This window comes from Magallana gigas, chromosome 1 (assembly GCF_963853765.1).
Source record: "Magallana gigas chromosome 1, xbMagGiga1.1, whole genome shotgun sequence".
Lineage (NCBI taxonomy): Eukaryota > Metazoa > Mollusca > Bivalvia > Ostreida > Ostreidae > Magallana > Magallana gigas.
This window is the reverse complement of record NC_088853.1, coordinates 49,606,813-49,624,349: the sequence shown is the minus strand read 5'-3', so window position 1 is coordinate 49,624,349 and position 17,537 is coordinate 49,606,813. Positions and strand designations below refer to the sequence as shown.

General features: G+C 31.0%; 1 protein-coding gene across 2 annotated transcripts; it reads left to right on the top strand.

Annotated features, from left to right (window-relative positions):
• Positions 1–5,282: 5,282 nt before the first annotated feature.
• Positions 5,283–14,163, top strand: LOC136269725 (uncharacterized). Of its 2 annotated transcripts, none has more exons than XM_066069491.1 (7): positions 5,283–5,414; positions 6,652–6,879; positions 8,767–9,021; positions 9,200–9,337; positions 10,249–10,386; positions 10,993–11,107; positions 11,190–14,163. In XM_066069491.1, exons 1-7 carry the CDS (start codon positions 5,354–5,356, stop codon positions 11,377–11,379), a joined length of 1,125 nt encoding a protein of 374 aa, XP_065925563.1. In that variant the 5' UTR covers positions 5,283–5,353; the 3' UTR covers positions 11,380–14,163. The 2 variants fall into 2 exon arrangements, with proteins under 2 accessions (XP_065925563.1, XP_065925568.1); XM_066069496.1 differs by having other exon boundaries at positions 11,205–14,162.
• The last annotated feature ends 3,374 nt before the right edge of the window (positions 14,164–17,537 follow it).

Below are 17,537 nucleotides of genomic sequence, written 5' to 3'. Positions count from 1 at the left end.
CTGATTTCTATCTAGCTTTTGGAGGATATAGAAAACACTTCCGGTTTATTTAAATTTCCACAAGAACGTTCAGATTGTAGTTGATTGCCGATGGAAATGATTATAAACTTATACCATTGAAAAATTATGTAAAAAACGTTTATAGTAATCGTCATTTATTTTTAAAATATCAAGGACGAAATAACAGTTAGCCTGTTGAATGAACAATTCAGGCACCAGCATTCCAACCGTACAGTTATTCCCTCCATTGATGTTCTGTACATGCTATGTGCATTCCGGGCTATTACTAAAGACTACTGCCAGTCGCAAAAAAAAAAACCCGAGGAATTAGTATGAATTGATTATGTTCTAAATTATTCTGTTGTTGAACTATAATTTTTTTTACTACGATGTCCCGAAGAGAAGTTCACTCTGCTCTATCTACAGCATTAAATACTTTGTACTCCTTAAAGGTATATGTGGCTTATTTTGTCATGCTAAGAAATATTTGATTAATTGATTTATTTAAATATATTATACAAAGATACATCTTCACAATAAATTACGCAGTTTATATCAATTGGGTTAAAAAGATATAGAAACTAATAAATAATTTTTACAATTATTTTCGCGTCCACAATAAATACAGCATTTGAATAAACCCTGCCTTAAATCGGCCACGTGATGCCACTCTCAGTCTATCACAACAACAATGGCGACGACGAGAAAGATAGGTACACCCGTAATACCGTTAAGTTTGACAGATTTGGTCAAGAAAGAAAAAAAAGACAGACCGACAAGGATAGGAACAAAGGGAAGATTTTCATCGGAGACCATGTAGATTGATGGAATAGGAATTAAAGGCGAATTAAACTTAAGCTTAATAAGTTTTTATCATGAAATTGTAGGGGTTTTGTTAGTCAGGTTCGTATGTTCTCCATTTGTGTCATGTCCTTACTTTTTAAGTGATGAACCACAAGTGGATTTTCGCTTAGAAAAATTTTTGAATAAAGAATAAACACTCTCAGTACATGCATCCTTCCGGAGAGGCGGTATTCACTCATTTTACCGTGTGGTTGATGCTTAAAAAGTGTTTCATCTTTATTACACATAATTAACAATTTATATCGTTCTACGTTAATAAATAACGGAATAATAATGCTTCGGGTATTATCTGATATAAGAATTATCTAATTCAAGACATGAAAAATGTGATTCCAATTTGTAAACAAACTGTTCTTCCATCGTGTTTTCAATACTAAGTTTTCCCGCACTCATGCGCAGTTGCGTTACAAATGGCCGATAACATTAATATTCATCAGACGTGTATGTAGCAAAGGACTGCGAACGATAGCATTGTCTAGCTGCCTAACTAAAAGTCATTTTTTTTAAAAGTTGTCTAATTAAAGTTAATTTTTCATAATAATGTAAACATTTATGTATATTTTCATTAAATATTAATGATTTGGTCAAACAAAGAGAGATAACTTTGTATTTTGGGTTAAAATAGCACATTTCATAATAGAAAATAACGGAAAACGGAAATGTTTTAAAGCATCTTTCCCCCCCGTGAAACAAAAATTCCCTTTGAGGGGTTTTAATTATTGTTATTGAGCATATTTTTACCAAAGGGTTTGTTGTTTGACGGGGGGGGGGGGGGGGACATCTGTCTACAGACCGAAATACATTCCAAAAAAGAATTTTGCTTTGTAAATTTTTGAAAACTAATAAACTGATATGAAATAAAATGAAATTTTACTTTAATATAAATCGTAAATATGTTATCATTAAGTTTTTATACACATATTGGCCGCTAAATAATATTTTCCTCACTCATAGAGACCGATTTTAATGAAAATTGTTTTAGACCCCGCGTTAGCAAAACTTTTGTTTAAAAATAAATAATTTGATTACAAATTTTATTCTGATATAAATCGTTTAGGATTTGATTATACTTTTTAGTAGAAAACTTAGTTTTTGAATATCTGGCAGAAGTTCCGAAATATTTGGATGTAAAATGTAGGCGGGAAACGGGCGTTAGCGTTAGCAGTTCGTTTAGAGACAAATAACTAAAGAAAGATTATGTTTTACGGGCTTAGAGTTTGTGAAACGTCTAATTATAAGAAGCATGATGTATAATTTTACTAAAAGTAATGTCAATAATTTTACTCCAAATACGCCACATATACCTTTAAAATAGTTTCCAAACTATGTCATAGTATTCAACAAAGTCATCGCCACATCCTACCAACGTAGTTTTATCAGTTTATAAGTACACGTATGTTCTGAATCTGAATCTGAAGAGGAAAGAAATGGATGATTTTTATTCTGTGGACAGGTCATTTATTTTCATAGATTCAATCACTTCGTAGTAAGTAAAATATTTATGTGTAAAATATTATTATTTAAATCAGTGAATTGTTTATCAAGTAAATAACCGGTACTCAGATAACAAAAAAGATTGACTTTTTTTGTACAGTTCTAAACATTGACATGACTGGATGGTCGTGGGCATTTAAGGCTTTATTTAATTCTTTTAGATGAAGAGCTCTTCCTTAATTAGTCAATCCGCATTCTTGGCTACCCCGTTCTGGAAAGTTGTATCCCATTCTCTCAACAGAGGTTGTGCTTCGAAAGCGAATGCGTATCAAAACTAAAATCGCCCACTACAGAAACGAATTGACTGATTTTATTTATTCAACATTTGTCAAATCTTAATTTCTGTGTATTCTTTAAATAGGTTCACAGTATATATATTCACTCTTTACGTAATCATAAAATATTATTTCATTGCAAGTCAATATTTTGATGGAGACAATGCATGCCTTGGATCCACCAAAGCGGCCCACCACCTGACTCTAATTTTTGCTATTTCGGGCTTGTTTATTGAAAATGAAAGTAGGTTTTTGTTGATTTCATAATAATAACTTATTAGTTAAAATTCAAATATATTTACGGACATCAACACACATGTGTTGAAATACCAAAGGTGTCAGCAAGTACTCTGGTGCAGGCGTTTTGTAGTTTATTTACAAAATTTCTTTATTTATAAGTATAGAATCGTATATATTATACCCTTTTTTGATTCTGTAAAATGTGTTATTTGTTTGCATAAATTATTCTTGATTATGGGTTAGGTAAGTAATTTAAGGAAAGTGAATATTATTTTTTAAAATAATCTTGGTATAGTAGTGATGTTTGCGTCGTTGTAAATACTGAAACAAAAATTATCTAGTCTTAATTATTTTAACTAAGGTCTCCCGTTTCAAACGGAAGACCTTATAGTGATTATAGTGTTTTTTCCTTTCTTTCCTCTTATTTTTTTCTCTTTTTTCGTCGGCAGAATTTTGCAGAGATGGCTGGATAGATTTCCCTGAAATTTTTCCTGAAACATGTGAACATCCACATGATTCAGATATTTTTTTTAGGGAAATCAATTCAGCCATCTCTGAGGCTTTGTGGGATGATAAACCAATAGTTGTAGATCTGTTTGACTGATTATGTTTTGTTCGTCGTAACTTCCGGTGACAAATTATTTTATCTAAATCTTTAATTTATATTATGTAGAATGAATATGATAACATAAATCCTGACATATGTTTTCGACGCGATGTTAAAAAAATTAGCATTCTACTTCCGGTGGGATATCTCAATTTTCCCACATTGCTTTTTTAAAACCAAATTAGTTCCCACGAGATCTCAAAAACTGTAATTGATTAAGACAGAAAACTTTTATGGATGACGTACATTTTTATGAAGATGTCTTTAACGGGCTTCATTTTGTCGACCGTTACTTCCGATCTTCACTGGAAGAGTTCAAATAAATCAAATTGTTAATGAGTTTAACTGCTTTTCTTTGACATTTTTATTAAGCTTAATAAACAATGTATACGTAAGGTAAATTTGAAGTAAATTCTAACTTTTATTTTCAATAGGCACTTCTGTTTGTCCATTTCCTGTCCAGTGACAAAAAAACCTTGTTCCCATGAGATTTCAAAATACGGTAAAGACTTAAACAATCAATCTGTGTGGAATGGTAGACTTATGTATGAATATGTGTTTAATTTTTATTTTGTTTTATCTGGCGTCACATCCGGTCATCACAGGAAGAACTCCAAAAATTTTTTTTTTTTAAAGTTTTTTCTTTATTAGTTAGAGTATAAGTCAATTTCAAAAACACAATAGGTCATCTACACATAGTTAAATAAACAAATAATTATACCTCTGCTTAAATATATCAAATATTTCAGTAAGCTTTGTTAATTACAAATATTGAATCCACGAGATCTTAAAAACTTAAGGGATTAAGGCACAAAACTTATATGTAGGATATATATTTGATTGAAAATGCGTGTAAATGGCTTCATTTTGTCGTCCATTACTTCTGGTTTTCACCGGAAGTGTTCAAGCAAATGAAGGTGTTTATTAGTTAAATCTTTTTCGCTGAATATTCTATTTAGTCTGCTGAAGAGTCATATATCGTAGGTAAATGTACAAAAAATACGTACTTTTAATTTCTATGATAATTATTTCCGTTTGTTTGTTTTCAGTCGCGAGACAAAAAAACTTTTCTCCACGAGATCTCAAAACTAGCAAAACCTTGAACAACCAAACTTTAAGGAAATACAGAACAATGCATGAAGATGTGTTTACCATGTTCTGTTTGATCTGGCGTAACTTCCTGTCGTCACAGGATGTAATCAAAAATTGATTGTATGTCTTTTTGTTTTGTTTTACATAGAATTAATAACCGGAAAATTCCTTCACAGTATATATTTTATCCATTTTCTTCTATCAAGACAAATGCAATTGTTTACATATTATTATACGATAAACGGAGGACCTTTTTGTTGCTATAGCAACAAGACTCTAGGTAATATCATAATTACAATTCCTACTTCCTCTAGAATCTATCACATTTTCAATTGCTTCTTACATCTGTACATAACTGTGTAATCAAAATTGTGTAATCAACTGCGTTGTCAAAAAGTTGACAAGAACTAATGTCATAGTTATAGCCTAAAATTTACGTCTCTAGTTACGCCGCTTTATGAAATGCAAAGTATGCCCGACTAAGTTTTGGTGCAAGTCCTCGGACTAGACTAAAGTTAAGCCCTAAACTTAGAACTCTTTATGAAAACGAGCTCCTAAAAATTTGTCTACATGACATATATATATATATATATATATATATATATATATATATATATATATATATATATATATATATATATATATATATATATATATATATATATATATATACTATCAAATGTTTACTTCTGCACAAATTGTACATTTCTTCCGTTTTATAACTGTTTAAATAACACATGACGATTATTGCACTTCCTAATACACTGTAACCCAAATTGTAATGGAGTCAGTTTTGTTGTGTTCTTTTTTTTCTGCATTAATCATTGTAGGAACAGCTTATGGTAAGATTGTTTAAAGAATAGTTAATCAATTACTTTGAATTCATACAGATATTAGATATTTATGTATTGTAAAAGTGTGTGTATATAAATAACACTGTGCCGGTTTAATGAAGAATAATAACCCACGTAGAATAATGAATTTATAACAAATTTATATACATTGAGGAATTAAATTGTGTGATAATTAACGAACAACAATCATAAAAGAATAATTGTTGTAATAATACATGAATAAGCAATATTAAATTGTGAATGAATTGTCAAACAGAGAATGAAATATATATTTTCGTGCTGAAAGAAAAGAATTTTAAAGGTGAAATGTCCCTCTGATGAGAGATATAACTTCTATGTAAAATATTATCATTTTGTTTCTGATAACTCATAATTATTATGGCAACAAGGACAACAGGCAACAAGGGAGGCGGTACGAACTGGGCCCCATTTTATGCGATATCTATATTAATTTAAATATCATTAGATGAAATTTGAACGGAACGAACTGAACCCCAACTTTCAAGGGGGGGGGGGGGGGGATACAGTTAGAAATGTTTTACCAAAAAGTAAAAGAAACTAAGACTAATCATATTAATCAAATTTTATGAGGTGATATCTATACCCTCCCTTCCTTCTCCATTCCTCGAATGCATTGGTGTTGTTGTTTTTTTCAAATATACCTTAATTCTATGTACTACATGTAGTACAGTCCACACACAATACATGTTTTATGGTCTAGGCCAGAGAATCTTTTTTCTCTCTTAATCGCTCGTTCACAAAGGTAAATGAATTTAAATTGGGAAAAACATACCGGTACTAAGAAAATTGCAAACTCAAGACTTAGTCATCATTATTTGAACTTAAAACATTTCAAATGATTAAAACGGATTCGGGTTTTTCTATTCTAAAAGATCAAATATGAGGAAACAAAATAATGAAAAAAATATATAATTTGAATTTCTACGAATCTGCATCCTAAGGAAAGGGTTGTTTTCTGGGTTTTTTTTTTCAAAAGTAAAATTTATTAAATGTTTATTAAATCAAGATGGAAGGAAATTTAAATATTGTATTTTTACCGTTATGTCTGTGAACACGTCATCATATTAATATTGAAAAAAACTATTGTTCCTACAATGAACGGTTGTTTAGTGAAAAAAGTGATGTATTTCTTTACTAAAATGAATGCTATCAATACTAACGTTCTATATTTTACAAAACCTATCTTTCTTAATCGAATTTACAGAAAACATCGCATTTAACAGACCAGCATGGCAGGAAAACCCTTTCAATATCCTTACCTGGGGAGCAGAGTTTGCTGTGGACGGGCGATATTCAGATCTCTCGACTAGTGGAGGACAGTGTGTGATATCAGAGGTGGGACAATCAACAGCAGAATGGCGGGTAGACCTGGGAAGAGTTCTCAGTATACACCACATCTTTATACAGTACAGGACGGAGAATGTCGCATGGAGTAAGTATGTAAATGTGACATGTAGGGGTATTACATGTACAGATGTGAAAGCTATTAAGATTTGATTTTTTTTAATAACGTAATAGACTGTTAGAAACTAAACAGGTTTTAAAAACTTTTTTACAGCTTCTATAATGATTCTTAATACTAATATAAACTTTCGCCACATTTCAATTACCTCAGAAACAGCAATGAAAAAAGAGAAATGATATTATTCAACTAATGTTTTATTCGTTTTTCAACATCTTTCAACATGTGTAAACCATCTCCTAAACTATTTTTCTGTAGATATAATTTTGAAACAACCTATTTGGTCGAACCGAACGTCGTTTTTACTTATAAATAAAGGACATCTGTTTTTATTACTGGATAAAAAGTGGAATATCAAAATACAAAACACTTATTCAATGAAATCTACTAAAATATAGACAAATACTATTAAAAAACTTAAAAGGCAGTAGATAAAAAGTTACTAAAGTCGAAGTCAATGAGTGATAACCACTGTAATATTCGAAATAGGCTATAAGACACACCATGCATAAAGAGCATGGTCTTCTTTCTTTTCTTGCATTCATAGTTTAAGATCATTAATCTAACTTGATTATGAAGAAGAGTCACTCTAAAATTATTTACGCAAGTACTTGTTGATTAAATAATTCAATGTAAACATATTCACACTTTATCGAAAGTACATTATGATGAAGCTTCACAAAAGGTTACTTACAAATTATATGTACAGTGTATGCACGTCGTATGCATGTTTTATTTTACTTGCTTCCGGGTTTTTTTTTCTTGGTACATGTATGTTGCTGACTAAATCATACACTCACTCATCCATTTGGTTCTTCCTTACTTATATTTACATGTCCTTTGTGTCTTGCTTGGTAAATAGTCAACTTACTTCACACACAAAGATTCACTCAATGATTAAATGTATCTCATTTACCTACATGTTATATGTTTTAGATTTTTTTTGTTTAATCAAGTTACTCCCTCATTTTGTGTAATACTTTCTTTTTAAAGAGTTCCTATTTTGATGAGCTACGCATTTAATGTTTAATCACTAAAAATCATAATCTTGGAAAATAACTACAGGCACGTAGCATCGGCGGGGGGGGGGGGGGGGGTGGGACCGCCCCCCTCCCCCCGCACTTTTTATCGAAACAAACATTTTTCTTAAATTTACATATTAAGAAGACTGTTATGGACATGTTCCCCACCACTATTTGGGCTCGTGTAAGAAATAAGATTGAAAAAAAAAGAAGAGTGAAATTAATGTTATCGGTAAACAACGCTACCTACCCCCGCCCTCCCCACTGATTAGGATCGAAATAACTTTTTTTTTCATTTTCAATTTTTTTGGAAGATCTGCCAGACAGCCTCCTCTAGCTTGTCGATCAGGTTTCAATGTACGGTTAAAAATGAAAAGTCTGCGGAAATTTTCCATTGCTAGCGAGGTAAAAGTTCCCAGATGATAAAGTTAACAAAAATGTTCCAGGTATTTTGAGTGACTTTCGAATGGAGTAAAACTATCAACATTTCCCATTATAAATCTCTGCAAGCGCAAGAAATCTGTTTTCGTTCCTGTTAATTTTTACGTGTGAAAAATGATAATGTGTCAAAAATGAAGGTATCTCGGTTATTTTCCGTTTTCTTTTCAAGACTTCAATTGCACTTCTTTTAAAGGCGTGTGTATTTTTATTAAAAATCTTTCCAATCTGCTGCATAATACCTGGTATCTTGGGAGTATAGCTACATTTCAATTACACCATTTATATGACTTTTATTATTATATCTTTTTCGTTTTTTTATGGATGATCATGTTGAGATATATTTATTTATCAATAAAATCTATGATCAACAAATTGATATTTTTTATTGTATCAGATGCGAATAATGGCTATACCAATAGATTCCTGGGATACTCTGTTTACATATCAAACTCAACCAATAAAGAGGACGGAAAACTGTGTTTTAAAGACACCAACTATACCAAAGCCACAATACCCAACCCTACAAACATAACGTGTATCACACACGGGAGATACGTCATCTACTACAACAACAGGACTCACCCCCCGTATCCAGATGGATATTCTACAAACGGTGCATTCAACGAGCTATGTGAACTGGAGGTTTATGGTACGTATCTTCAAATAAAATATCAAAAATATTTGATAATAAATCAATGATTACCCGATTGTTTGTATTTCGTTCGAAAACTTTACCATTTAACACACCACTTATATAAAACACTTTACCTATCACAAGCAATATTTGAATATCCTCTGCAATATCAATATTTTACTGTTTTGATAAGGATGTCCGGTAACAGGATATTACGGAGAGGACTGTTCCTTGTCGTGTCCACAGAACTGTCAGGAAGGTCACTGTCACATTGTAGATGGAACCTGCCTTGGTTGTGTCCCAGGATATACTGGCGCTAGATGTGATAAAGGTTTTCAATACTGAACAAATCAAATTATAAATTAATTAGCCCTAGTTGTTTCCCGTTTTTAGCAAACGTAGTTAGCCGTACAATTTTAACAATTTTTCTATCATTCTTGCTCACAAATAAAAGATCGTTTGTAGCTGATAATGAAATGTTAACAGGATGGTCGGGAGAATACAGCGTTTTGTTTGAGATAAAATCAACAAAATATTTTGTCTTCATTAAACACTATCTTCAACAAACTAATTTCATATTTAACACGAGCCAGTGATGTTATGTTTTTGGGGTTTTCGTTTTGGTTAAATCTTGCAGAATGTACTAATAACAAGTACGGTCTGGAGTGTGATTCTACAGTGGCAAATGTTTAAGGTGGCTCACTACACCGTGAAATATTTTCTAAAATCGGAAGAAAATTACTGGATAATGATAGATATCATAATGACTAATAAGTATTTAAGTCTCATAGGCCAAAAAATATGCAAATTTGGATGAAAAATTACATTTTCAAAAATGTAATTCAGTTAACATAAACAAAAGGTCCAGGCGGATTCGAACTCATGATCTGCGGTTCAGAATTCCAATATTTTAACCACTGAGCTACGACGATATATAACCCAATAGAACGAAATAAACAGTTTAACAAAAAAAATTAAATCGCCATCTTGTGACGTAGTGTCTTAAAAAGTATAAGTGTAGGTGTAGTGAGGTACCTTAAATGGAGTAAGGTGTAATCACGTGAACGGTAGTGTACATTACATAGGTTACACTAAAAGATCACAAAAAAGTTCGAAATTTAATTTAACCTTTTACAAAGTAAAATTTAATATTCAATCGTCTTTAAATACATTTCACCTAAAAATGTTTCAAACTAATTTATATTGCTATTTGAAATGCACATATGTTTATTTATCTAATAGAATGCAGTGTGGGTAAGTTTGGACAAAACTGCAGCTATCTGTGTGGCAACTGTCTTAAAAAGGAACAATGTCATCACATAAATGGTACCTGTCTCAACGGATGTGTTGAAAACTATAACGGAAGTTATTGTACACAAGGTAGTATTAACTCTGTTTGTAATCACATTAAACCAATTGAACTTAATCTGCAGATATTTAAAGCTACCTAATCACATATTCCTTCAGATTTTATCGCAAATTTTACTTGAAAAAAAAAACATAGCTGACATCATTACACCATGATTAGAAATAAACGCAATGCATACTTAATTTATACTGATGCATTAAAAAAAGTTTTCCAACTTGTTTTTATTTTTAAGATAACTTAAAGGCTTACTGCTTTTGAAACAGTTCAATCCTGTAAACATTTTCAATAAGTATATAATATTTTCGTTTTTTTATGTTACTGAACTGAAATTAAATTTTGATCATTGTCCAAGTGGATGTGACGTTAGTGTTAGAGGTGAATGTTATAACCAAAGTATAACACTTATACTTGCCCCTTTTTAACTCACAGAAGGTTTTTTTTTATTGAACAAACGGAGATGGATATAATATTAAAATTGTTTTCGGTTTTTTATACAAGTAATGTAAAAAATGAAACAAATCTTTTGAGGTAAGGTTATTAGTTTTTATTTTTATTTTTACACTGAAAAATTGAGTTGGGAATTTGATAATGATTGATAATTTGATTTATTTCACCAGCTATTGCATTAACTTATGGTGATCCTGCATCAGTGAGTGAACCTTACACTACACTATATGTCTGTATTCCGATAATAATCCTGAGTGTATCGCTAAATGTATATCTCATTATCAGGTAGGCACACAGTTTTTCTTATTTCTCAATTGATTTATTTACATAAATATTATGGCACTTCTAAAGATAATTTTAATTCTAGCATTATTCTGTCCAGACATCTAAGAAACAGAAACAGCGAGGAGAAACAACAAAAGAACCCAGAGAACGTCGATGAACACGTTGAGACTACACGTTTGTCAAAGACCGTGTATGACCAGGTTGAAGAGAACTCTGCGTATCAAGAGCTTGGAGAGACAACAAAAGAATCCCAGTATGATAAACTCAAATAACGAAACTTTTCAAACAGAAATATTTATTGATTTTGTGGGTTTGAAGTTCTGAAGATTCTAACTAAAATTCTAAAATCATTTTGATACCGTAATGCTCCAATGCATGACATTTACAAGATAATATGAACCAACATATATCGTAAGGTTTGGTAAACTAATTTAAATACATCGTATGTTTAAATAACTTAAAGCAATGATGCTCAACAATACACGATTTTTTAATTTCCAGATCTTATTATCGGATACTATTTTTCTTGTCTTGTCTCATGTGTTTGACGATACCTATACTTCCTTGCTTTTATAATGTAGCCAAATGTTTAAGAACAGTTTAAAAAAGAAATAAGATTCTTTGATATTTCCTTACACCCTGTTGAAAATTCTTTAACACCAAATTCAATTAAAATTATTTTGCTTACTTTTTCTTTACCAAGAGAAATTGTCATTCCTTTCGATAAATTTAACGCTATAATTCATATTGTACTGAAAAATATTCAATATTGCCGTAAAGTGTGTCGTTAACTATTAAGAAATGCTTTGTAGTTAGAAGTTTTGTTAATAACAAGTTCGTTTTCTATTGACACAGTAGTTAGTGTTAGTGTTAGTGTAAGTGTTATTTTACTACATTCTTAAAGTACTATATGCAATAAGGTAGATTCTGTCTCAGTCTCTTATAAATTTAAAAAAGCAAATGATATCATAAAGATATTTTGATAAAACATAAAACTGACGATGCTAGTTACCGAAGTTTTTATAACATCAATTACTCTTCGTGCTTATATGGGGTCACGTAAATGGACCATGCCCAGCATATTTTCAAAAGCATTTAATATCATTAGTTTTTTCTTCATATCCAAGAGTACGAGGCACAGAGTGTAATGTTGCTCAAAATCCATTTTTACATGTATTATTGTTCATGTTATTTTGCATGTTATAATAAAAAATGGTATTAGAGCAAGCACGCGCTCGATGTTCTGCTTTTCAAAAAACTGTTGGTTAAAATATTAACTTTTTATGAAATTATCTCATTATTAACAAACCGACTTCAATTAGATAACTTATCTTTTATAAACCTGAGCTAGATATATACATGTATTAACCTATCGTGCAGCAAATATCCCGCTCTATTCATAACTTTGAATTTTGGGGCATAAACGCATTTTACCCGCACATAGTCATCTTGTCGTGTTATGTTGGATTAAAACATTCTAGTAGTTAGACAGAAGGGTTATATCAACCCCATGTTGCAATTTTGAAAATTCGTAGGTGAAAGTTTGAGAGCAGCTGGTTTGTGGAATGTTTACTCAATTCGATCAACTCGGAAAGAGTTGTGAAACTGTAAAAATTGATTTTTGGGGGGTTTTTGTGTAAAAAAAAAATATGACATTCTAACCACGACGGTGTTTAAAAATCAAATTTATTTTGGTAACCTTTCTTAAACTTTATCATAGTTTCGAACATGTAATCATTTTAAGTATTGATTTAATTAAGTAGTCCTATAAAACAATATTTTTTTTAAAACGAAAGTTTTGGAGCATCCAGCCTTTGATATATTAGCTGTCTACCATATAGAAGTACTTTGTTACCTTGTTTGATTTTTTTTAATAAATATGGCTAAATAGTCCGATAGTACTCTTACATATATAGCCGATAGCCGAGACGTAACACCTACTTTACGGCTTGGTTTATTTTTTCCTGTTTTCCTTGAAAACAATATGATCATACACGCCAAACAAAGTGTGAATATGGTGACGGAAGCTCAGATCTACGAATATAGACGGCGAATCTGTAAATAACCGTATACCATGACAATCTAATATTTAACTTTTCCTCTGAAAGAGTATTGTAAATACTGCTCACCGACATGTTTGCTATGTGTTTCAAGATCTACATAGGCATATGCTGAACTTCTGTGGTGTCAGTAGTCTAGTGTTTAGTGCTTAACATGTTAGATACTGCCTGCGTCTACCTGTCTTAGAGGGGAAGGAAACTAAAAATATGTTGTACAATAAATCAATTAATTATCATCTACTATAATTGTAAATCGTATTTATTTTCATTAAAAACCCCGGAACAATGAATAAATCAATAAAATCGATTGCTTAATTTAAATTTCCCGCCGCCATGGGGGCTGCCATTGAACTTTAATCTATGACGTCACGCCATCTATTCCGGTTTGTCTTATCAACATAACATCATGATATTCGCTCTAAATAACAAGTTCTGGAAAATTTGAAACAATATTGATTTGAGACGTTCTTTTACCTTTGCAAACTACAAACTAACGTCAAATGTAGCATGTTCTTTGAAATCTAAAAGCGGGGGTTAGTGTCAGAGAAATCTCCGCGTAAATATGGAAATTGTCAACAGATGCCAAGTATCATACAAAATGTCTGCCGTCGTTATTTCGACATGGTAATTCCGACTTTTAAGAATGAATTTTAAACATCCCGATTACAATTATAACAATTATTCAGTTAGTGAAGATCTTGACTTGGAATTAAAAAAAATAACTTTAAATGATAGCAGATTAACAGCTGTCATCTACTTATAAAAATGCACATATTTGTTCATTCCTTATATCACGCGAGTACTTTCTTCCGCGATTCCGCTGTTTCCGCTCAAATCGCAAGAATAAAAAATCGCTATCAGGGAATTTCCTTCCTTATTTCTGTGAGTTTTTAACTCTTAGAAAATAAAATTTAAAAATGCACGAAGGGTGCCTCTAGCGATTTTACGCGGATATTAATTCCTTGCGTGTAATTAGAAATCCACAGTATATATATATATATATATATATATATATATATATATATATATATATATATATATATATATATATATATATATATAGATATATATATATATAATTTTTTTTAGGGGGTGGGGGAAGGATTGCAATTGCACATTGATTTTCTCCTGAGTTTCTTTATTTCTTTTGTCGTTGTTCCCGACGATTACAGTTGAGGTTGTCCGGCTGTCCAGGACACAAGTTGTAAAATAATTACAGGGCCAATGTATATACCTTGTACATTGTAGTATAGACATTTTTATTTTGTCTTTAATGTTTGTCTCTGCACGTACATACACTTTTTCACCTTTTTTATGCACACTTATTTTATTAGTGCGGATTTGGTTCTGTGTTTAGTGTTTATCTACATGTATTTATATTCGGTATTACACAGTTTGCGACCCATGACACTGCTTCTTATTTTTTTTTTTACGTACTAAGCCTTTTTATTTTTAACACCAATGTTTAAACATATAAAGATTGATTACAAGACATGAATTTATCAACTTAATATTTTTCTTTTTGTATGTCTCACTTATGAACAAAAAATTGCAGTATTTACTATCTAAATATGTACACGAATGAATTACAAGTTCAAAGAGATTAAATTGATCTATTCAGTACTACTTTTTGTTTGATACCACAGAACCTAAACTTGTGTATTATGCATGTTTTGTTTTGCTTGTATGTTTTTTTTCTAATATGTATTATCCTTACTACGCAAATTTGCTTCCATTCACAATTACCTATATTATATACTAATTATATCATTAAGTATTATTATAGCTATTGTAATTACTGGTCATATATATACAAATATACTTAAATGCATTTATTATTCAATATAATATATATTATGATATCATTGTCTACGTTGTAAAACACAAATGTCGGAGAGGATTTATATACGCAATGTCCATTATCCTATCCGGTTTTTTTTATGCATGATAAATCATTGCTAAAAAAGTGTCAACTTTAGAGCTATTGTTTTTAAAATTATGATTGATAAGAATTGTATACTATATAGCATATTATTATCCTCTGTGAATATTTTCATTATTAAATTACAAAAACATGATACTCTATCTTAATGTGAAATAGTTTCCGTGCTGTCTGACGATGTTGCATAATTATTGAAACTATTCATCGATGGCATTCGATTTATCTAGTTTTTAAACTTGGAACACCTCTGGAGTAATTCGAGTCGCTACGTGAAGAAAAATCCGATAACTCTTTTTTTAACCATCAAGAAAATTTGCATTGCGGACAATTTAAATTTCTTTTCTATAATAAAATACCTATTAACTGGCTATTCGGACGATAACAAGTTTATTGTCTCTCTCTACAGCAATTACAATTTGTATTTCCCTCAGCTCTGCCTCTTGAAATTATTGCTTTGCTGTCTCGGGGAAAAATAAACTTGCTATTGTACTCATAGCCAGTGATTAGGTATGTGTTTCTCACGGGGTCGTTTCTCCTTCTCCAAAATAAATAAAAGGATGCATGCTTCAGTTTTCCAACTTTACTGCATTATGATGAATGACAATGAAAACGTTGGACCGTGACCTGAAATAAAGACGTTTATACAAATGACGCATATGTTTTTATAATATTTACACATTTTAAATCTAAGATAAAAAAAAATTATAGAAAGTATTTCTCACCAAATTTGCCTTCAGTAGAACTTAAACGCAATAGGATGAAACTCATGACAGTTTCAAACTATATACAAAGACAAGTGTAAAACTCTCGCTGTCTAATGGCGAACGAGTTATGTTCTAAAATCATGATGCAAAACATTTAGAATTGAGTGCTATCACTCACACTTGGTCACTGACCATACACACCCATAAAAACCTGTTTAACCACTTCCAAATATATACAGATTTTTAGCTATTACCGTATATGGTGAATCACAACCTAAAATAACACAATTACGTGGCAGAACACGAATACAAATCAAACACAAGTAAATCATCAATGAGTTAATAATGAAATTCCCTGGATGAATATACATTTCCATTATATATCAATATAATACATTGCCATATTGTTATTGACTGAATCGTATTATTCATTATAAAACCATTTGTATCATATGTGTATCATTTATAAAACTTCATTATGAATCTAAAGCAGGAGTTTTGCTTCATGAATTAGACAAAACGAACATCATTCAGTAGAATTTTGAAAATAACAAAAGGGATATTGATATCAACGATGGAAATTTAATTACATGAAATCATTTACAAATATTCAAACAAACAAACAAACTAGAGTTCAAGCCAGAAATACAAAAAGATATATTTCTTAATTAAGAATCCAACTGTTTTACGCAATATAAAATATCAGCAAGCGCTAGCGCTCTGGCATTAAAATGGCATGGTCACGATTTTGATCCAAATTTATTTTTCCGATTTCAATCTTTACAATGCTTCAGAAAGACATTTTTAATATGAAACCAAAATTTGAGTGCCATTCGTCGAGTTATAGGCGAGTTGCAACGCTTGTGTTTACATTTTGAATGTTGAAGTGAAAAATCTAGTTTTATACCTATATGTAAAAATTTTAAAGATTCTATGTATATCAAAAGTACCAAAAAAATCATTTTAAGATTTCAAATCGATTGTGAAATCCTAATGCAATGCACTAATACAGTTTATGAATTTAGAATTAATTTTTAGAAATTTGGCAATGCAGAAAAATGACTACCTTTACTAGCTAATTTGGGGTTTTTTCCATGGCGAAGAGGGGGATGTCCGACATGATGTGTAATTCTTTCAAGTTCAGTAGCGTGATACTGTTGAAGAGGAAAGTGTCCGGACTCCTCTGTCCTGGATGTACCTGTACTTAAAATGTATGACTTGCGATTAAGATTGTTAAACAGGACTAAAACGTACACACGCATGTATTTTCAAACTTAAAACGCATTGTGTTAAGCTTAAAGTTGGAGATGAATTACTTACAAAGCAAAAAAAATAAAAATAAAAAAAAAACTTGCATAATTTTTAAGGTACCATGTTTTCAAAGGGAACTCGCCTTTGTGGATCAAAGCACACGCTAATACTCAAATTTGGTAGACCAAATTACTGCAGAAAATAAATTTAATTGTCTCCAATAAATGTATATCAATTTACTTCATATCAAGGTTGAAAACGTCAGACTGATTGAATATACCAAATTCTCATAAAAGACATGCCTATTTTTGTAATTGTATTAAATGTCAGGAGACAAAGTCTTAAATTTCAACAAGACTGTATGGCGAAAATAAAATGAATTTACACTGCAGTCATTTAAACACCCTCCCAAGCAATGATATATGCTCTAATTCACACGGTTATTCATGGATGCATTGTTAACCTTTTGTAAA